At 41.9% G+C, this 23,054-nt stretch overlaps 1 protein-coding gene across 1 annotated transcript in view; it reads left to right on the top strand.

The window, feature by feature from the left end:
• VLDLR (very low density lipoprotein receptor) overlaps positions 1–21,259 on the top strand; it is a 32,676-nt gene extending 11,417 nt beyond the window's left edge. The window contains exons 4-19 of the mRNA XM_088476589.1: positions 2,622–2,744; positions 3,389–3,760; positions 4,913–5,035; positions 5,129–5,251; positions 5,760–5,879; positions 5,982–6,107; positions 8,310–8,481; positions 13,560–13,784; positions 14,183–14,301; positions 15,040–15,179; positions 15,298–15,439; positions 15,581–15,724; positions 18,060–18,128; positions 19,139–19,216; positions 19,408–19,577; positions 20,504–21,259. Coding sequence (XP_088332715.1) covers positions 2,622–2,744; positions 3,389–3,760; positions 4,913–5,035; positions 5,129–5,251; positions 5,760–5,879; positions 5,982–6,107; positions 8,310–8,481; positions 13,560–13,784; positions 14,183–14,301; positions 15,040–15,179; positions 15,298–15,439; positions 15,581–15,724; positions 18,060–18,128; positions 19,139–19,216; positions 19,408–19,577; positions 20,504–20,539 — 2,282 coding nt within the window. The 3' untranslated portion in view covers positions 20,540–21,259. The remainder of the gene's footprint in view (positions 1–2,621; positions 2,745–3,388; positions 3,761–4,912; positions 5,036–5,128; positions 5,252–5,759; positions 5,880–5,981; positions 6,108–8,309; positions 8,482–13,559; positions 13,785–14,182; positions 14,302–15,039; positions 15,180–15,297; positions 15,440–15,580; positions 15,725–18,059; positions 18,129–19,138; positions 19,217–19,407; positions 19,578–20,503) is intronic.
• Positions 21,260–23,054: the final 1,795 nt, after the last annotated feature.

The raw sequence follows: 23,054 nt of genomic DNA, 5'->3' as shown, positions 1-23,054 counted from the left end.
GTTATAACCTTCCTATGTATTATTGGATTACAGGAATTGTTTTACTCATAGTATCTCAAACTACTGTCCTAATCATATCCTGTATTTTCAGATACTAGTATAGCTATTGTAGTAATTCTATTACAGGTTCTCAAACTCAGTCCTCAGGACCCCAAACAGTGCATGTTTTGCAGGTGTCCTCACAGAATCACAAGTGAAAAAATTATCTCCACCTGTGGATCTTTGAAAGTGTCAGTGAGTAATGGGTACACCTGTGTTCCTGCTGGGTGAAAACATGATCTGCGTGGGGTCCTGAGGACAGTTTGAGAACCTCTGTTCTATTAGATTTAAAAGTCAAGTGCAGAGTTGAGTATAAAGCCTAATCTAAAGAGGAGGAAAAAACTGGTGCGTTGCTATAGTCCTACATGGGACAATGCCAGGTGCCCACATAAAAAAAATAGCATGCTCTGAGCAATGTATTAATGAGAATCTGGCTTGGCTCTGTAAAATAAAGCAATGCAAGCCACCAAGATTGCATATATTGATATTCCCTGGTAATGATATGGGAGGTAGGCCATATTGGATCTTCATTTGAATCAATCACTGACTCTGTATAGTAGTTAGGCAAAAGATGCTAAATTGTATTTGGCGTACCTGATGTCCCCATAATGAATAGTGGTGAATCGCTGCAAAACTGGTTTCACACTGCTGCCTCAAGCTGTTGGATCAGCAGATATAAATCTATAAGAGATGAGTTAAAATGTACTGTATCATATACAGATTTGTCCTCCTAAATCTAGCCACCACACTGCGCAAGTTGCCTGGTGAGTGAGCCTCAAGGTCCTGTGCTACTCTGCTAGCGTTGGACACATTTTTGGCAAAAAAAAGCAGAGTTGCAATGCGACTAGGACACACCAGTAGATGGTACTGATTGAGCTGATATGCGACACTTGTATATCTGTGTGCACCTGAGTCACATGCTTCTCCTTGCCTTACTTATACTGTCATTTACAATGGCACCTAACACTTGGTTGCTGACACCCTGCTGCTTAAGTGTTTTATGTAGCAAGGTTTATAAATCTGGTATTTTTCCTGCTTTTGTTTGTATGGTTTAACTTTTTTTTTTTTCTTCTGTGCTAATTTATTTCTGTACTTTATAAGGCACTGTGGAACCCTTGTGGCGCCATAGATAAAGGATATATGAAGCACAATGGAACTTGGAATGAAAAAAGCTTTGGCCGCTACATTGTAGCACTTCGTAATCTGAGACTCAGTCGCACACAGATACAACTTCCATATTAAATTGATCAGTGCAGTCCCCTGGTGCATCCTAGTGGCATTGCGACTTAAGCTGGCGGTACATGCTACAATTATTGGGGTGATCTGCCTGATATCTGCGGATCACCCCGATAATTGTAGTGTGAGCAGCCAACCGAGGGTTAAATATTGCTCGGTCGGGCATGCCGGATTGTCCAGCATGCCAGTCCGATGCAATATTTAGGGGGTAACCTGTTGGCTGCTTCAGGCGGAGTATGCCCGGCTGTGGCCGACAGACCGACATTTCCTGTGAACAGGGAAATGTCTCCTCCCCCCTATCCCCCCCCCCACCCTTCCTGGTAGAGGGTAGTTGCGGCCAAATACACTGTCTATGCCCAGCGTAAGATGCATTTTTAGCAATAAGACACCCAGAGCTAGAGTCTTACAGGACCTGGCGAACTATCTTTTTAGCGCGACTGCAGCAAAGATGTATAGGGGCACATCTGTAGTGTATGAAACCTGTTCTAAATCTAAAGGAGGTTCCCAACCTGTCCTCAAAGCACCCTAACGGTCCAGGTTCAGGATTTCCGTGGATGAGTAGAGATGGTTTATTAAAAAAAAACAGGTGCTAAGTCACCTGTGCCCAAGCATAGTTATCCTTAAAACCTGGACTGATGGGGTGTCTTGAGGGCAGAGTTTGGGAACCTCTGGTCTAAAAACCTCAGTCTGTTGAATGGGATCCAAAAAGGCATGAGTGTTATGTAGGAAACATCCAGTAGACAATGTTTCCATTCTTCAAACATAAAATCCTTCTGTTTTTAGCCTTAATGCTGGTATGCTTTACAATGTATAATTGCTGCCACACTTTGTTAAATTCCATACGTTAGGGGCTGCATAATGTAAGAAATCCAAAAATATAGGTTTAGATGACACACTTTTTGGTGTTCCAATCTACACGGTGGACCTCTTCATAATGGAGTTTTTCCAGAAGACTCCTAACAACAATTTTTTTTATCATATTTTTTTTTTTTTTTTTTAGAAAAAAAGCTGAAGCTTTACAGTACAGTAAATTCCACACATGATAAATGAGGTTACCAGACTTCACATTGGATGATTCTTTTTGTCTGAGCCAATGTCCTTTTTAGGCTGATTGGTTTCTACTATTTAGTGATATTTGATAACTAAAATGTGTTCTACTTGTGTTTTTAGTACTTGGAAGGGCTGAGTTGACGACCATTTTATTTTTTTTTCATTTATCCTCCCCTCACTTGATTGTCAACCATTGCAATAAGTCTGATTTTGTGTTCTTAGAATTAGTCTTGTCTATATAGGAATAACCATGTTGGCCAGCTCTTGTACAAAGTCTAATACTGAAACTTTCTTAGATTTGAGAACTTGCAGAGAGACTGAAATCAGCTGTGGGGCTCGTTCATTACAATGTGTTCCCCTCTCTTGGCTATGTGATGGCGAAGCTGACTGTGACAGTGCAGAGGATGAAGAGAACTGTCGTAAGTATGACCTGATGTATATCTTACTGAGCTTTGTGTAGATTTGGCTACAAATGAATAGGTTCCTAGCACTGTGAATAAATACTGTGAAGCAGAATGGTAACTCCTCAGCAGTTCTGATGGAACAAGGGTAAGCAGCTTGGGTTGGAGTAGCAGAAACTGTTTTCTGCAAACTACAAATCGCTCTAACTGGGCATAATTTATTTAGCTGTCTTGCTGGCAGCGAGGTCACAGCATGGCATTGAAGTGTAAAATGACTTTGCTGACAGGGCTTTTTAAATATTTCAGTTTCCTCAGCTGACTAGGTAGCATGTGATCTATAGCATGCTACAGCCATCTGGGGTCACAATTACTACACGTAAAGCATGTGGAAACAATATGCTGAGTTGTCTCAGCAGGTTTATGCCATCTTCTGTTAGACCCTTATTCTAAAATTATTTTGCTAAACTGTTCTATGGATTATATGGGGTGGGGGAGAAAAACATGTGAGGCTAATGGTTAGAATGCCACAAACGCGTAATCAAACTGTTCAGGATTGGTATACTAATTCACTTGTGCCACCTGATTCAGTGTGAAGGTGTAACTGTCTGCTGATGTGCCATGTAATGCCATAATGTTTGTACTATGGTCTGTTCTGCTTCCAGGGAATGTGACCTGTAGTCCAGCTGAGTTCACTTGCTCCAGTGGTCACTGTATTTCCATAAACTTTTATTGCAATGGTCACAAAGACTGCAGTGATGGTAGTGATGAAGTGAATTGCACACCTCCCACATGTGGGGCCCATGAATTCCAGTGCAAAAACTCTACCTGTATACCCCTGACCTGGGTTTGTGATGACGATGCAGATTGTGCCGACCACTCGGACGAGTCTCTGGAGCAGTGTGGGCGCCAACCCATTTCACCTCAGAGGTGCTCCCCCAGTGAGATTCCTTGTGGCTCTGGGGAATGCATCCACAAGAAGTGGCGCTGTGATGGGGATGCAGACTGCAAGGACAAAAGTGATGAAATGAATTGCCGTAAGTTCAGTCTTTCAAATCCAAATGGGTTTTTTTTGCACTTGTAATGTATTGGAACATGCAAATTATGGTTGTGCTACTAATGGCTTTTAGAAGACTTGGTGAAAATAATTCTGCTTACCATTCTATAATTTGAGAAAGTGGGCATCAACGTTTTTTAGGGAGGTTAAGATAACATTCTACTCCAACTTGTAAAATAAAAATGTTGGTGCACTATATACTGTAGACCTGTTACAGTATCTCGGCGTGGGCTGTTCTGTGATGCAAAGAATGTTCCACAAATGTATTTAAAGTGGGTGTTCAATGGGTTTAGATGAGAAATCTGTACACTACCTGCTGTCAAATGACTTGCAAGACAATACAAAGCACTAGAGGTCTTTAACTTTATCTAACTTTATGAAACAATACTCTAGTGCAGGGGTTCCCAAGCTCTGTCCTCATGGCACTGTAACAGTCCAGCTTTTAAGGATATCCATGCTTGACCACAGATGACTTAATTAGTAACTCAGCCAATCTAATTTAACCACTTATGCTCAATCATGAATATCTCTAAAACCTGAACTATTGGGGTGCCTTGAGGACCTTTGGGAACTTCTGCTGTAATGGCATGATAGCTCTATACTATCAATGACTGAAGCAGTGTCTTGCACAACAGCTAGGTCCATTAGTTATGTCTTGCTCTTATGTGCTACATAGTAAATGCTGCAGCTCATCACTGTTTGTTAACAAAAAGGTAACTTTTAATGCCAGCACACAATGGCCTCCAAGTTGGCTTGCTCACAAAGTGATCACTTTGTAATGGTGTCTAATGTTGCATCAGAGCCAATTTGGGAATTTGGCTATCATGCTGAGACCAAATTGATCTGAAGGAGCAATGTATGATTACTGATCAGAAATGCCTTTCAATATAGTTCAGTTAATACATTACCAGGCAATACTAAAACATTAGGCAATCTAGGTGAAACCCAATGACCACATTTACCAGAATCTTAACCAGACAATTTATCACCTGCTGCAAACCAGTGTTGCAGAGTCTTAAAAACATGTACTGACTGGTAGCCAAGCTAACCTTGAGTGGGTGGGAGTGCAGAGATGGGTCTAATTTGTCTTCTCATTTATTGTATAACTTTTTTTTTTTCCCTTAAACTCCAGCCTCCCGTACATGCCAACCTGACCAATTTAAATGCGAAGATGGCAACTGCATACATGGCACTAGACAATGTGATGGTGTGAGAGACTGCCTTGATGGAACTGATGAACTGCGCTGTAAAAATGGTGGGCACAAACTATTTGCAGTGATTGTTTGTGCTAAAATGGCGAGAAGTGCTACTCATGGCTTACTCACTTCCTCTGTACTTGCTCCTCCAGTCAATCAGTGCACAGGACCTGGTAAATTCAAGTGCAGCTCTGGGGAATGCATAGACTTGCATAAGGTGTGCAATATGCAGAATGACTGTAAAGATGGAAGTGATGAGCCTGCAAAGGACTGCGGTAAGTAACATGTTTCTTTACTACTGACCATTTGGATATAATTTCCTTCATTGTGTGTGTGTGTCACACATTCCACAGCGCTTTACAGAAGATACTTGGGCAGTCACATCAGTCCCTGCCCCAGTGGAACTTATAATCTATATTCCCCAGGGTTAACTTTTTTTTTTTTTTTGGGAGCCAATTGCCTGTATATGTGGGAGGAAACTAGTTCCCAGAGGAAGCCCATGCAAGCATAGGGCGAATATACAAACTCCACAGTTAGGGTTGTAGTGGGAAATCGAACCCACGACCTCAGTGTTGTGAGGCAGTAATGCTAACCATTACACTGTCTGTGCTCCTTTTAATAGGAGTCATTCCTTTTCATTGTGTATGTTGGTCTTCGGGTTTTACCACAAACAAGCCTCTTTAGTTGGCATTTTAACTCCAATAATAGATACAGTATGCTGTGCACTGGTTTGGTTTCAAAATTAAATTTGTCAAGACACCATCTGTATGCTGTTCTTTCTAGATGTCAATGAGTGTTTGCTGAATAACGGTGGCTGCTCTCACTTATGCCGGGACAAGATTATCAGCTATGAATGTGACTGTCCTGCTGGCTTTGAACTGATTGACAGAAGAACCTGTGGTGGTACGTTTTCCTCTGTGGAGAGGGTACAGCTTCTTGACACCATAAGTAATATGCTTGCTTCATTCAGGATCTTTGTAAAATCTAGCTTTTATCTTCTTTCAGATATAGACGAATGTCAAAATCCAGGCATCTGCAGTCAGATCTGTGTCAACCTTAAGGGAGGCTACAAGTGTGAATGCAGTAGAGGGTATCAAATGGATCTGTCAACAGGAGTGTGTAAGGCAGTAGGTAAGTATAGGAGGCTGCAATGTGCTTTAGAGAGCAGTAATGTAGCAAAGTAGTTTTTGCTATTAATAAAAATAGATTTTGTACCATGCGCTCACCTTGTCTATATATCATATTATAGAAAATGTAGCTAAGGTAAAAAATGTGGAGATGACAACAGATCTAATGAATGTTATAAACAATCTTTTATTTATATAGACACCATATACCAATGCGTCTAGTGATATGGATGGCTATTTTAGACTCTTATATGTCTCCTTTCTGGTAGTAGGAGTATGATGGTAAAATAATCTAATAAAAATTATATATGATGATTAAGTCCTATATGGAAGGATCAAGGTATGTCTGGGTGGCAGGTGTGCCCTTTGAGGGGGTTACCTTTCCGTAAATATATACGGTACCCTTATGTTATAATATCAGCTCAGTATTTGTCCATACCGACTAGTAGCCAAGAAAAAGTCAGCCAATAGGACTGATCCCAAGTGGGTAAATAATGTCCGGGTGGTAGGTGTGCCCTTTGAGGGGGTTACCTTCCCGTAAATATATACGGTACCCTATGTCTAAAAAGACAAGTATGTGTATGTCCCTTTGGCTACTTGCAATGTGCTAGGGAAGTGAGGGTAACCTTATGTAGAAAGGTAGCTCTCCGTATGTGGATATCCACGTACGTGTCCCTGCACTGTCTGAAGCAATGTCCCGGTGATAGAGTGAGCCGTGCAAAGTGTGACTGCAGCGTCCCGCTAGCGGGGCTTACCGGTCGGCGTCTTCACTGAATGTCACGTGTTGCACTGTCCATGTGGTGTGTGGAGGAGGGGAGCAGTGCAGTATGATTTCAATTGCCGCAGTCAGTCCAGCCGGACCACTCGCTCAACCCTCTGCTTCTAATGCACGCTGCTCTGTAGTATGGCAGAGGAGGGTGCTGTTTCCTGCTGTTTCCTGTTAGGAGGATAAGGAGTAGCAGCGTGAGGCTGTGCAGAGAGCCTTGTGCACAGCCTCACGCTGCTACTCCTTATCCTCCTAACAGGAAACAGCAGGAAACAGCACCCTCCTCTGCCATACTACAGAGCAGCGTGCATTAGAAGCAGAGGGTTGAGCGAGTGGTCCGGCTGGACTGACTGCGGCAATTGAAATCATACCGCACTGCTCCCCTCCTCCACACACCACATGGACAGTGCAACACGTGACATTCAGTGAAGACGCCGACCGGTAAGCCCCGCTAGCGGGACGCTGCAGTCACACTTTGCACGGCTCACTCTATCACCGGGACATTGCTTCAGACAGTGCAGGGACACGTACGTGGATATCCACATACGGAGAGCTACCTTTCTACGTAAGGTTACCCTCACTTCCCTAGCACATTGCAAGTAGCCAAAGGGACATACACATACTTGTCTTTTTAGACATAGGGTACCGTATATATTTACGGGAAGGTAACCCCCTCAAAGGGCACACCTACCACCCGGACATTATTTACCCACTTGGGATCAGTCCTATTGGCTGACTTTTTCTTGGCTACTAGTCGGTATGGACAAATACTGAGCTGATATTATAACATAAGGGTACCGTATATATTTACGGAAAGGTAACCCCCTCAAAGGGCACACCTGCCACCCAGACATACCTTGATCCTTCCATATAGGACTTAATCATCATATATAATTTTTATTAGATTATTTTACCATCATACTCCTACTACCAGAAAGGAGACATATAAGAGTCTAAAATAGCCATCCATATCACTAGACGCATTGGTATATGGTGTCTATATAAATAAAAGATTGTTTATAACATTCATTAGATCTGTTGTCATCTCCACATTTTTTACCTTAGCTACATTTTCTATAATATGATATATAGACAAGGTGAGCGCATGGTACAAAATCTATTTTTATTAGTATAATTTTGTTGGAGACAGGACATCTCCAGTACCAAGCAGCCCCCTAAAACAATAAACATCTTGTTGAGCGCTGTTCACATTTTCCATTTCTAAACATAGTTTTTGCTATTGCTATAATTCCTTCAAGTGGAAAATTGTGCAGCCTATAGGAAAAGTAGCAGTCTAGTGTTCCCCTACAGGCCCCTAGCCCTCTTTCTATTGCCCTACACTGCTGATTCACCTAATAGACACAACTAAGGAAAATAAATAAGGGGATGCTGTGCAGGGTGAATCTTTTACTTATATATAAATGTTGACCTCCTTTGAAGGAAGGGAACCATGTCTGATATTCACAAACCGCAGGGATATCCGGAAGTTTGGACTTGAAAGGAAGGAATACATCCAGTTGGTGGAGCAGCTGCGGAATACGGTGGCACTGGATGCAGATATTGCAGGACAGAGTCTGTTCTGGGCTGACACCATTCAGAAAGCAATATTTAGGTATGACCATGCTTATAATTGTATATGGATGCCTCTATTTGGCACTATTGTGGCTAAAGTAGTGTCTACATAATATGCTCAGTGTAATATATCCCTTGCCTGCAAAAGGCAGCTACTGAAATGCAAAGGTTGTACTAATATACATTAAATATGTGGTACCTATTCAGTGTATGGTTGGGGTGAATAGACAGTTTAATATACCTTACTCTTGTTATATGTCAATAAGGTTCCCATAGAGAACAGCAACACATGTCAGCCAATTGCTTCGTTTTTCAGACAATCAGTTCTTCCTGAAATACACTACCACAGTGGTTCTCAAACCTCAGGTTGTAAGTCTCTGCTTGGAGTCATGAGTGCTGTGCCATGGGCAGGCAGGACAAGCCATCACCACAGTGCCTTGACACAGCCCTCTGGCTCCTCGCTCCTCCTCCCCAGGGGACTAGGATCATTGGCTGGCCTGGAAAACAATATATATTTTTCTCCAGTCCGACTAATCTCAATGGTCGGGCCCAGGGTAAAAAGCATATCTTGGCTAGGCAGGGAGTGTGGTCGGCCCCACTATCTTGAGTGATCTGGTGAGTCAGACTGGCCGCCTCTTCTGACCCACAGTGACTACTTGAAGATGTGGGGTGGGGAAGACATGGCATAAATTAAAACACATGCAGGGATAGAGGCTCCTAAACTAATCTTCTGTAGTTTTTTTGGTTATTTTCTTTGTGTTCACTTTACTTCTGTTTTGTGCCTGTGCAGTGCATGCAATCTGCTGACCACACACGTGTAGCAGTCATTCCGAAGTAACTTGCTGGGGGTCCTGAAACTTTGTCAGACAAGATTTCAGAGCAAAATAGTTGTAGAACCCTGTTATGACGGAGGTCACTCCTACTGGCTCATGGTTTTACATCTGTTTCTCCTTTCCACATGATACTGTGGTATGGTGCTACTAGAACACTGTCAGTTTGCTCTTACAAATAAGCCTTGTGATCAAGGAGGATTGTGTGCTTTAATTGTAATATTACAACAGTCATTCCAGATTCTGACATCTAATTGTGTGGGTGGCTCAATAAATAAGGCTTAGCCTTATTGTGTAGATTTATTTAACTTGTACATATACGCATAATATTATGGTACAGATTAGTTTTCCCCATACTTATCTAAGTGTTTGTTCCAACTGTACAAAGGCATCTATCCTGACATAGAAGCGCCTGAAGCAGGACATGATGGCTTGCTGAACTTCTCGGTCATTTGAGAACAGCCTCTAACTCATTTCCCCCCCCAAGCCCTACTATGGCAAGGCTGTAGGGAGGATGGTCCAGTACCTCCCAATGGTAGCCTATAGAAGGTGCTGGTTTTTATGGCACTGTGTGGCCTGGCATTATCGTGCAGCAATACGAAACCTGTTCACAGCAACCAAGGTAGTTTTTAACTAATTACACTCAGCAACTGGCTCTGTCACAGTAGCAGGCAGCATTCACAGTATCTCCCTTAGTGAGGAAAACAAGAAGAATGTCATTGTGGTCCTAAAACATGGTGACCTTTGCTGATGGAGGAGTTTTGAATTTCTTTGAAGGTGGGGACGATTAGTTCCCACGTCATAGATGCCTGCTTTGTCTCCCATGTTTCATCGCCTACAACAGTATGCTGCAGGAACTGCACTCCCTCCTCATGGTACCGCATCAAGTGCATGAGACCATCCCATCTTGCATCAGTACCCAGCATGAACGCTTTCCTGTACCCCAGTTCCTTACGAATGATGTGCACATTACCCACTCAGATGTTCAGTTTGTCAACAGTATCACTAACTCAAATGCGTCTGTCCTTCTGAATCTGCCTTCAATGCAGCACAAATTGTCATCTGTGGATGTGCTTGGCTGGCCTGATCACTGCTCAACTTGAACGTCTGTCTTGCCCTTGTCAAAGGCAGTGCACAAAGCCCGAATCTGTCTGTTACATGACGTTGCCACAGTAAACCTTCTAACTAGTTGGCAATTTAATTTCAATTGCCGATGCGCCCTCTAAGGTGCATACACACGTAAAGACTTTCTGCCCAACCATCCAACTAGTTGATTGATTGGAATGAAAATCTGGTAAGGTATGAAAGCAAATGACAATCAGCAATTTGCTCCCAAATGCCGGAAAATGGACAAACTGTTTGAACAAATTGTTTAGAGCAAACATTTAACAAACTTGTCCGACGACCATTTTCATCAGTTTTCTGGCATTTAGGAGCAAATTGCTGATAATCAGTTACTCCCATACGTTACCAGATTTTCATTCAAACCAATCAACTAGTTGGATGGTAAGACAATCTTTACCTGTGTATGTAGCTTAAGTTACAGAAATCTGATCACAATATGCGCCTCAATTTTGACGATTTCCACCAGCTTACAACTGATGTTGGTCAGTGACCGAGGCAGTCTAATGGCCATGAGGGGAAGCGGCGATCTACCTGCTCTGGCGGGAAAATTGATGGCGTACGTTACACATGTGAGGCCTTGTTACCTTACTGAACTTTCTTTGTGTAATATATAATTAAATTTTTCGACAGTCTTTTGACCACTTAACTGGCTACATTTTTAAGACTACCCCCAAATTTTTATTTTTTTTTATAAATCTGATTAAGTAGCTATTCATGATGCAGTATAATTTAGCAAATATGCAGATTCATTAAGTATACCAAATGAGCATTAAATAGATATCAACAGTTTTTTGTTTTGTTTTTTTAATTCACAAGTTTTGGAAAGTTTAACTCAATGTGTATATAACTATGCGTCCATTTTATCCTGGTGCACTACAAGTCACGTTATAAAACGTGTGCAACTCTAGCGCTGAGTTCCCCCCCCCCCCCCCCTCCCTTTCACTGCAAATGCATCTTATTTGGAAAGCATTCTAAATAGGATACACAAACCACTTGTGCTGATTAAAATATGCAGTAAACCTATATGCAGCTGTATCCGTGCGAAATGCGATGTTGTCAGTGGCTGTGACACTAATGTAGCACTACTTATGCAGCTACAGACACAAACAATAGTCATGCCGCATATAATTTTAAGCACCATAAGCTGCTTGTGTCCCCTATTAGCATCACTTTGAGAAATCTGCAAGAAAAGATGCTCAGCGAGTCACACCACAGCATGGTGTGAATAGAAGGGTTGTCACACGCAAGTAGGCTAGATGTATAAGGACACATCTGTGTTTTGTACGTGTGATTATGGTGGACACATTGCAGTCACTCCCTGGAAGTGACTGTAGAGCTGGGGGAAAGGGAATCTGCAGCTTGAATTCAGCCTAAAAGGGGTGTGAGATGCAGTGCCGATGGCAGTATTTGAGCACTGTGGCAACAGCAAGACTCGTGGCTAATTGGATTGCCCCTAAAAATGCAGGAATGAAAGGGGGGGTGAAGCAAGGCGCCTATTGGCCCTTTAACTTTTATTTGGTTATCCTCTTTAATGTCTAACAAGACAAGTGTTGCATCCTCAATACAAAAACTGCCACAGTGATCAGTGTCTGCAAAGGATTATTTTTTTTTTTTCTTTCCACGATGCATACTGTCCTCCTGTAGGGGCTAAATTCTCATTTATTGATCAAATAAACCCAAAAGATTGGATTGTGCTTCAGAGTGAAGCTTATTAAAAATTACTACATAATAACCACTTGACAAACAAAATAGACAAGGCTTTTCTTGGTAAAATATAACAAATTTAATATACATAGTCAGTTATCAATTTTGACACACGAGATATAACATATCTACCACATGGTCTTTATAAAGCTCCCTGAAGGAAGCAAAACCGGTCGACAAAAGGGATAATGGTGCTCAGACTCCAGGCATTCCAGATATACCAGCTTTGTCACATTGTGTGGACCTGTACAACTTGGAGGGCTTAAGCTGCCCATTCAATAGGCGAATAAACCTAGCGATTGAGCGATAACTACCTTCATCAGGTTGCCATGTTCGGGGATGATTGATCTGCATACACTGAACGTTCAGTGTAGGCACTTCACCCCGCGGGAGATGACTGCGTCATAATCGTGCCGTCGTCCCCGCATCTAGTAGTGGATGGGCAACATAAGCCACTGGCAATGGATGATGGACCTTGGTAAGACTATCACTGGCTCTAACCATAGGCAAGTGATCCCCACAGGGAGGACCCGGTGCGAGGAGTGCCGGATTACCGCACCAGCCGCTGTAAACAGACATCGTGGTTCCCCAGACTCTGGAGGAGAGCCATACAGAAGAGACGCACTCCCGCCATCCTCAAGTTATACAGGCGGGAAGACACTAATATTGAGTTAAAGCATTTCCTCTGGATCCTGTGCACTTAAGATAAAGGAAACTCAGTTTGTGCTTTTTCAACTTGCCGGTGAGCATTGCACACTATATGTACACAACTAAACTATACAGGAGACCTGACTAATTGGAATTTATACTCTAGTTACCTGTTTCATATTTTACATAGTTTTATACAAGGACTGATTTAAATCCAGGGGACACCATTTTATACATGTATGTTTTACTATGTGGTAGATTTGTTATATGTCAAAATTGCTAACTTTGACTGTATATTAAATTTGTTATATTTTACCAAGAAGCCTTGTCTAAATATTGTTTCAAAGTCAAGTGGTTATTATATTGTAGTAGTTTTTAATAAGCTTCACTCTGAAGCACAATCCAACAATCTTTTGGGTTTATTTGGTTTTGAGAATTAACTAGCTAGCTGGTACTGGCTGATCAGATTAGCAGCTGTGAGTGGGAAAACTAAATAAATTATTTATACTAGCACAAAGATTTCAGCGGTCTGGAAAGTGTCGATGTAACATAAATGAGAAATTGACTAGTAGTAATCTTGTCACTTGTTACAAATCTTAAATGGTGCTCCCACAAATCGAAAAAATGACAGGAGCTGATTGGTTCGAGCACCATTTTAAGATTAGTAAAGAGTGTTAATCGGTCGTTGATAGATGAGGCCCTAATTCTTCCTTGTATTGAGTTTTATTAGATTGCAATAAAACTGTCAAAAGTAACTGACTTCATAGTGGTATTTTTATAGCTCAAAATGTTTGTTTGTTTTTCCTCCTAGAGCCTCCGTGGATAGCCGTGACAGAGTAGGAAACCATATCAAGGTCATAGAAGGACTGCACAATCCTATAGCCATTGCTGTTGATTGGGTGTACAAGAACTTCTATTGGGCAGACATTGGTCAAAAGACTATCTCTGTTTCAAACTTCGATGGTTCCAAAAAGAAGGTTCTGTTTAACACAGGCTTGGAAGATCCCACTTCTATTGCTGTTGATCCCATATCTGGGTAATTATTTGCTTTAGGACAGCATGCTTTCCAGCAGTATCAAACCCGGCTACATGTGGTGGTCTGTTATCTGTTCTTGAGGAAATTGTACCATACACTTATAAAACTGATCCTTGGGTACCAGTATAGAAGTTACTGTAACCCAAGGCAGCCAATTGACCATAAGCTGTGATATAAAAAAAATATAATCTGATTCCTATGAGTTTTAGAATTAATCACTAAATGACTTGCTGTGAAACACCATAATGTAATATTGGAAGGTGTACTTTCTGAGATGCTGACAAATGTATTTAAATGGCATCTTTGTTATATTTAGTTAGTTAAATATGTAGGAGGTCCATATTGCATAATTGATTTCTGTGACTTTAGACTATAATTATGACTTTTTTTAATTTAAGATTTATCTACTGGTCAGACTGGGGAGAACCTGCCAAAATTGAGAAGGCTGGAATGAATGGAATAGACAGACAGGAACTGGTGACGACTGACATCAAGCGACCCAGTGGCATTGTGTTAGGTAGACAAGATTTTGCAGTTCTTAAATTGGGGGGGGGAAACTAGGCCTATGAGGGTGTGTAAAATATACTGTTAAATACTTTGCTTACTAGCTCAGATGTGCATGAAGTGTGTGTGTGTGTTTCTATTGCTCTAGTACAGGGGTCAGGGAACCCTTAACTTTTACCCCAAAATATATTTAGATATGCCCATGTTACCCCCTTGAATTGAAAGAAATCATATAGTAGTGCCCCAATAGAATGCCACTTGTACAAGAAAAACCCTTACCTTGATCCCCGCTCCTGCATCCGCCACCGTCCTGTCCGCCCGGCTGCTCCTCGGAACTATGGGAGACGTCATGACATCTCTCCCATAGTGCGCATGGAGAGAGCCGGAAGCTCGAGTTCAGAAGAGAACTCCAGCCTCCAGCTAATGTGGCACTGCAGGGAAGGAGCCGGTCGCCCGCTGGTAACATCTCAGCGGGCATCCTGCTGGAGCCTCCCTGCGGCACAGCCGGGTATGCATATGAATGATTCGTATGCATGCCCAGCTGTCTGTCTATTACCCCCAGGAATTTCATTTTACCCCATGTGGGGTAATTTACCCCTGTTCCCTGACCACTGCTCTAGTACTTGTAAGAAGCTCTTTGTATGCTGGCTGACTTCAGTGTTCGTTATGGCTTTATCTTCCCTCTGGCTCTTTGAATAAACCAGTGTGGCATGTGATCCTGCAGCGGTTTTACCATGTTTTAACTGTTTAGATTTGGTGAAAAGCCGCCTTTACTGGCTTGATCTGAAGCTGCACCATCTCTGTAGTGTGGACCTAAATGGACAGGACCGTCGTATAATCTTGAAGTCTCCTGAATTTCTGGCTCACCCTCTCGCACTTACTATATTTCAGGTAGGATTTATTTCTTGGGTCTTTTATTGCCAAACTGGGTTGGTATCAAATTTGTTGTAAACGTTGAATGTTTGACATTCTTAGTGCTTGCACATAGCTGGTCTTCCTTGTACTTTAGGATCGGGTCTACTGGATTGATGGCGAGAATGAAGCGATCTATGGTGCAAACAAATTTACAGGGCAAGAGCTGGCAACATTAATTAACAACTTAAATGATGCACAAGATATTATTGTCTACCATGAACTCGTGCAGCCAACTGGTAAGATATGGGTTTGTGGACTCACTGTATGAACTGGCTTTTGAGACTAGGAAAAAATGACACACCAGTGTGGTATAATTTTGAAAGGGGATTGTATCCTAGCTACAGTCAAGATAATTAATTTAAATACTCTGCCAACAGGAAGAAATTGGTGTAATGAGAGGCTAGAAAATGGAGGCTGTGAGTATCTCTGTTTACCTGCTCCACAGATAAATGATCGTTCACCAAAATATACCTGTCTGTGCCCTAATGGGTTGGAACGCTTTGGCCGAACCTGCAGAGGAGGTATGGGAATCTGTTAAATATTTGTGTATTTATAGATGTGTTGTAGTCTATATATCATGCACCTATCTGGTTTAGAGGTCTGTTCGGGCTAATCTCGAACCACTCAACAGATCTTGATGGGGTTTTCACTATTCTATACAGCATTGGTTGAGGAAGGTTTAGGTGTTTGAACATTCATCTGACAAAAGGAGCTGAGCAGTGACTATTAGTGAAGCAAGTCACAGAAAAAACTTGTGCTGTGAGTGTTTAATTGCTGCAGGGTGAAGGCTTTGCTCTGACAGCAATTGGAGATGTGCTCTATTGCTTGGCTCAAGACTCCCTCCCTTCTCTAGGCTGCTGCTGAGTAAGGGCATATCTAAGGCAAACAGACTGCCAACGAACATATGAAGATGCCTTGATGCAGACACAATAGCAAGGAAGGAACCAGGGGAGGCATAGCTATCTGGAATTAAAAAAACATCTAACACCAAACTATTTCCATTCGATGGTGACAAACATTGGACCGCCACCCTCAAATGGTAAACACTACCATTTGAACAAAAGTGCTAAGTAACCCATGGATTCCGATGTCCATTCCTACGCTGAACCTGCAGACTGACTCCAGCCACCACTCCTCCACTGAAGTGATCCCTCTCAAGTATGATACTTCTGTTCAGCCATACGCCCTTGGTGAACAGGAGGCACCTTCCATGGAAGTCAGTGCTGTTCTCAGACGGGCACCAAGGCAAGGAGGCTCCACAAGAAGACCAGGATATACTGTGCAGAGGACATTGCTCATGTTCAGCAGCTGGGGAGGGGTGCAGAAATATGCACAGGTGCCCCAGCTGTGGGAAAATGCTGCTGCTAATGCTTACGGTAGCTGCAACACAAATCAGCCATGATCCTCCTGCCCTTCCCAGCATAATCCAGTGGCCAGGTCCCAGCAGGAGCAGGGGGGTTGTGGTGACTCTGATACAGGAGGCTGTGGTGAGATGGCATGGGTTGAGATGCAGAGGGCTGTGGCAAGATGAAATTGCTGCCATGAGAAGTGTCCTGTATGCAAGAATAGTTAAGTGGCTAAGCTTTACTTGGTGGTTGACTTACTCTGAACTTGACTCAAATAGCCCCATTTGGCATGCCATGTACTCTGCAACTTGGCCAGTGCATGAGTAACCCTGGACACTGCCGTTGGCTTTGCATGCAGCAACTGAGGTGTGATTTGAAACAAAAGTACGAATTCTAAGTGACCAGCAAGCGACGAGGAAGCCGTCGCTCGGCGTCTCGCACCAAAGGGGGCCTGCTGTCGATGGTGAGTGACAGCATGCCCCCTTTGGAGGGCGTGCCGGGGGTGTGGCTGCCAGACGGAGGCGTTCCCATGGGTCCGGCCCCTCTGACATCACTAGTGATGTCAGTGGGAGTGATTTTGGCTCTGATAGAGCCAAAATCACTCCAGGGCTTGCGGCGACGAGACCCTGCGGTAGGGTCTCGTTGCCGCAAGCCCGATGGTCTTGACCATCAGGGAAGCTCGCTATAGCTGTGGGTGGTAACCCACAGCTATGCAAGCATCCAAGAGGCCACTCCATTTTTAGGTAGGAGGGCCCTGATTCAGAGCGAGCGCTCTGGTCAGAGCGTCCAGCTCTGAATCGGGCCCTCTGTCCTCAGAACCCCAAACAGTGCATGTCTTTCCAGTCTCCTCACGGAATCACAAGTGAAATGGCTCCAACTGTGGAATTTATTTATTTTTTTAAATGTCTGTGTAATGAATACACCTGTGAACCTGCTGGGTGACCTGAAAAATGTGCACTGTTTGGCGTCCTGAGGACAGTTTGTTAACCTCTGTGCTAAACCTATAGGTGAATGATGACGCCTAACTTTTCCATGCACTCCAGAAGTCTGTAGGGAAATTGGCAATGTTAATCTGTGCAGATCACTGACTATGGCAGCTCAACATTGTGACACATCACAAAATTGAGATTCAATTGTTTGCACAACATTTCTGCAGAAGTAATTTGTAACAGTTTGTCATGAGTCACATCTTGTCTAACACTGTGTGCTGTCAAAATTACTGTGTATAACTACATTATTGTAATGTGCTCACTGTCATGTTGCTCATGATCTAGAAACTGCCCTTCTACATACTGTACTGTTTACTGTACTTCCAACTGTTTCAAAATCGCCACCTTCCATCTAGCACATGTGACTCTTCATATATGTACAGTAGTCAGGGGCACACAAAATAGTGCAGGTGGCAGGATGTCTCAGTACCCACTCACCAGGCAATGTCACCTGACTCCTTGAATATGTCCAACCCTGATTTATAGATGAAACAAATTTTTATTATTTTGTCTGTTTTAAGGTAGTTCTGTTTTAGCTGAAGACCATACCATCCCTACAGGATTACATCCTGACAAAGCACTTCCAGGGGGTAAGTGCTTAATTTGAGTATTTGATAAAGAACCTTATTCCAATTAAACAATAAAGCAGTGCAGCTGACCATACCCAAGGTGCAATACAATTATTTTTGGGCACCAACTGTTCAGTTCAATTGTTGGGCACACTTTCCACATGCGCGCGCCCAAAAGCATGGAGTTGAGCAATATATAGCAGCTAGCCTCGTCTAAAAGTACTGCCTTGTGCGCCCAAACAGCCGAATTACCGCACGTTTCTGCTCACCGCCTCAGGAGGCCGCAAGCAGAAATGTGTAACCGCGGCTATGCATGCCCAATCAAATCAACAATTTAATTGCTCCGTCAGGCGCCATTAAGTTTATGCACCCTATAAAACCATTTAATCGCCCACTTAATATCTAGTATAGTTTTGACTTTATCTACTGCAGCTGTATCCACCATAGTTCTAGTTCAGATTATGTTCACTTAGTAGTATTGCTAGGTGTGGCTTTTTTTTTTTTTTTTTGCTCTGCTTATTTAGGGGACATTGTTCCTAGGTTTATATCTGAATAGATGGTAAGAATTTCTTCTCATGGACTACAGCAATAACGGTGCACATAATTTCCTATAGATATCTGGAAAGTACTTTGGTTTAAAGAAACTAACATATTGTAATGTAGCTGTTGTCAATGTCTGTGTACATAACATAAGTAGAACCTGTTCTTCCAAATTGTCAGTGTATGGTTGTTTTACAAGTCTGTTGGTGTATACATTTACATAGTGGTGGATTCTCTCATATCTAAATTGTCTAGACTGAAGTTCTCACATGTCAGTTAATTCATGCTCCCTTAATGTTGCACGTCTCACATGGGACTAGGTGGAAAGACCTGTCTTCTGCTAGGTGGTAGTTCCCATTAGTGTTCACTCCCTACCACTAGATCACTTAGACTCAGACTGTGTTAAAACCTAGGATCACTTGGCTGGTTGCTGCTATCACAAACCGTCTTATCTGCAGAGGTATGCAAATGGCACTTTGTTTCTTTTGTAGGAGGCAATGGTAGCATGTCTGTGTTTGAGGCAAATGCAACCAAAGACACATCTGCGGCATGGGCTATTCTTCCTCTCTGTAAGTACATAAGTGAAAGTACATTACAAAAGGTTGTTTAGATTTTCTAATGTCATTGGTCATGTCTTTCTATAAAATGTAACTAAGGATAAAGACCTGAGCTACAGGGTATGGGTGCTATTTACATGGGGGGGAAAGGTCACAAATTATCCATAACCCTATGGATGGTAACTTGGAACTTCTTCTGTTAGTGTTACTAGTCATGGTGGCAATTGGCGCTTACCTGATGTGGCGCAACTGGCAGCGGAAGAACATGAAAAGTATGAATTTTGACAATCCTGTGTACTTGAAAACCACAGAAGAGGACCTCACAATAGATATTGGTAGACATGGTGCCAATGTGGGACACACGTATCCAGCAGTAAGTATCTGACATTACAGGCCTTTTGTGCTAACTTTATAACCTATTCACTGAGAAGTGTATCATTATGTACAGTGCACTTTGCCCCACTCCTGAAATACAACGCTACTTTGGTGGCACAGGCAAGTCTCTGGGTAGCAGACTGTCATCCAAATTAGAGTCTGCGTAGCTTTCACTTATTAATTTGGGGAGGGGACGACTTGCACACTATAATTCCTACTTAATGTGTAGTAGCTCTTCAAAATTAAATAATGCCATGAATGGAAAAACTGCTTATACTAGGTGATCGGCATTTCTCCATACAAAGTGAACCTTTTTAGTTGAAGCACTGGCTGCAGGGCTTCCACATGGGGGCATAAATGCTGCTGCTATACAGTGTTGCCATTATTAAAGGAACTTGTACAGCAATAAAGCCTCATGTGCTTAACAAGAGATTTCCAAATGTTACAGCTTTTCAAGAACCGCAACTTTTAAGGCCAGCAGGTTACCAACTTCAGCAAATGTAACTGCTTTCTACTACTGTTTAGTCACAGAAGAAAATCAAATGTAGCTCGGATGTTATGTAGAGACTCTTATTCTAGACTCTGTTCATCATACCAGCAAAATGTTCAAACTGAGGGTTTGTGCTGGTTGTTCCCCCAAATCCCCCCTCTTCCTGCTGCACGAAATTAATTCCTGCCGCCAATCTGTCAATTCTATAGTAGTTTAGTGTCTTGTATTACCCTAGCCACATATGACCTAGTGGGTTTAAAATGTTTACTTGTAGAAACCTACAGAGGAACTGTAATGGCATGTATCTCAAGCCTCATGTCTATTGTTGTAGCCAAGAAACTCCTATAAACACTGCCTGTGAGTGCTAATTTTTTTACAAATTGGATAGATAGATAATCTATTTATTTTATATTTTTATTTATTTTCCCCTCCAGATATCAGTAGTTAACACAGAGGATGACCTATCTTGAGGTTGACTGTATATGGTTGGCATTCACCATCCTCCTTCAGTCTACAATGCTTCAACTGGATTTATCTTGAGTTCTGGATGGTAACCAGGCCAGAAGCTGAACACCTCCCACCCCACTAGTTATGGAAGTATGAAGTGTGCAATACAGCTCTTATGAATGGGATGCTACAATGAAAACCCCTTGTATATATTTCTTAATAAGCTTGTTCAGCTCTTGATATGGTTGCCATTTATTCTATGGCCCCACAATTCCCTCTATTTATTTTTTTTTTTTTCAGTATTAGCAACTGCTCACCTCCCCTCTTGCCAAGTACTGTAAAAAGCACTTTCCATAAAAAGCCATATCCCAGCAATTAAACCTTGTGCTATATATAGTGAAGTCACCTGTACATACTTGTATAGGCAGTTGTACATATCTCTAAGAACTCAATCACTATTCTGAAGCACTTTGAAGTCTATTTTGATTTGTAAATAAGTTTCTGTATACTTTTTTTTTTTTTTTTTTTTTCATATGGTTGGGGCAATGGCAATAGACTAAACAAAACGGGTTATTAATATCAAATTGCCAAATAACTTCTTAACCTGAAACCGACTTTTGTATGTGTGAATGCAAATGTAAATCTGTCTTGACTGACCTTTTTCTAGAGGTGTGCAGAGTGAGCTCCCTATCAGAGAACCACTGGAGATCTTTTCAGAATTAAAAAGAAAACATGGATTTACAGATGTTGTCTGGATTTATTTAAACATTTGATTGTTGCCTTACAGAGGATTGCTAATATAAAATACTGACATATATAAACTGGAATCTCCTTCAGCAATTGTCCGCCACAGACTAATCTGTATTTGCGAGTCTTTTATGTTGTATGAAGAGTACAAAGGCAGCTGGAATGGATTTGGTCTTTGCAGAAGGTTTATCAGTACATTTAAGATGTATGACGTTTCAAAAATTTTAAATATAATCAAAAGTTAAACTTGTAAGAAGTGCTGAGATTTTTATGTAATAGAACTTCTGCAGAACTTGGTAGAAACCCTTTAATCAGACTTTATACGAACAAATGGATTCTTCAATTGAAGCCAATATCATCGTTGGTAACTAGAAGTCTGTACAAAAATGTCGTCAATGTAAGAAGAATGTCTAAAATTATTTAGCAAATTTAGAAGGTGGAAAATATGACTAGGGGATGACTAGGACCACCCTGGGGACATGTCTATTAGGCCTGTGTGGTGGTATCACATCACCTTTGTCATAGGTTTTAGTAATGGAGCCCATCTCCTTGCAGCATTGGACTTGCCCTTCATCCCATTGGCAACCTATCTCATACTAGTGCTCACAGGGGAAGGTAGTTTCCAAAATGCCAGTTACACTGTTTCATGGACAACCATAACCTTTGCAAAACCAAATTCCCATTCTGTAAGGAATCTGTCCAAACCTAAAAGTTGGACCTAGTTTTGTGCTGTTTTAAAAGACTGTCTCTTCTGTCATTAGTAGGTGCCCAGCGCATAACTGTCTTTCCTTATGCTGTTCAAGCTACAGTTTCCCCACCCCCTGAGTAGTGCCAGTATCTGTCTCCCAGTCCTGTCAGAGCACTGTTTAATTATGTTTACAATAAACTTTGTCAGTATTTGTTACTAAATAAATTGCAATCTAAACACATTAGCCTGGACTATAAAGCAATATCATTTTACATGTGGTCTAGACTTGCATTTTCGTAACAAGATATTAATTTAAGTTTACATAGAACTGATGGTTCCCAAGCTCTGCCATCACAGTCCTTGTTTTAAGGATATCCAAGCTTGAGCAGAGGTGATTTAATTAGTACCACAGTCAAGTTCACTTAACAATCTGCATGGATATCCTAAACCTGGACTGTAATGGTGGTGATTGGGCACCTCCTAACATAGAGCTAAAGTATGTATGTATATATGTATTTTTTTATGTGGCTAATGAAGCAAATTGTTTCAGGAACCCATTCTATCATTTCATTAGAGATCTAAAAGAATGTTATAGCCTGAGCAATACTTGTGTTCCCATAAATTCTGTTCTGCATAATTTAAGGTGCTTAAGAGATTTTAAAGGTACAGTAAATGAGTATAGATGACTCTTGTGTGAATTGACCAAATAGTCCATGCTGATTATCAGGTGGTCATTGATGCCACTGCTTCTAGTATCTACCTATCTGACAATGCTATTCCATTATGAAAAGTTTAACAAAATGGCAGGCTGATTGTAAATGTTAGTTTTTTTGCAGCATCAATTCTATGTTTTAAGGAACACTTGCTGTGGGCCTGTGACAGTAGGGGCTCAGTTGTTCAAACTAAAATATAATTTCTCCTTCAAGGCTGGGGGACACTGGACCATGGGTTTGTAGATGGGACTGCAGAAGCTGGCACTTAAACTAAACCTGTAACTTTAGCTCTAACTCCTCCCCTCTGCAACCCAGTGACTTCAGTGTGATTTTAAGTCCCTGAGGAGTTTGGTATGGGTAAGTGCTGCTCTGCAGCCCATATTTTATTTG

This window comes from Taudactylus pleione, unplaced genomic scaffold (assembly GCF_031769625.1).
Source record: "Taudactylus pleione unplaced genomic scaffold, aTauple2 ptg000190l, whole genome shotgun sequence".
Lineage (NCBI taxonomy): Eukaryota > Metazoa > Chordata > Amphibia > Anura > Myobatrachidae > Taudactylus > Taudactylus pleione.
Note: the sequence above shows the minus strand (reverse complement) of the source record. Positions and strands in the feature narration are given on the sequence as shown.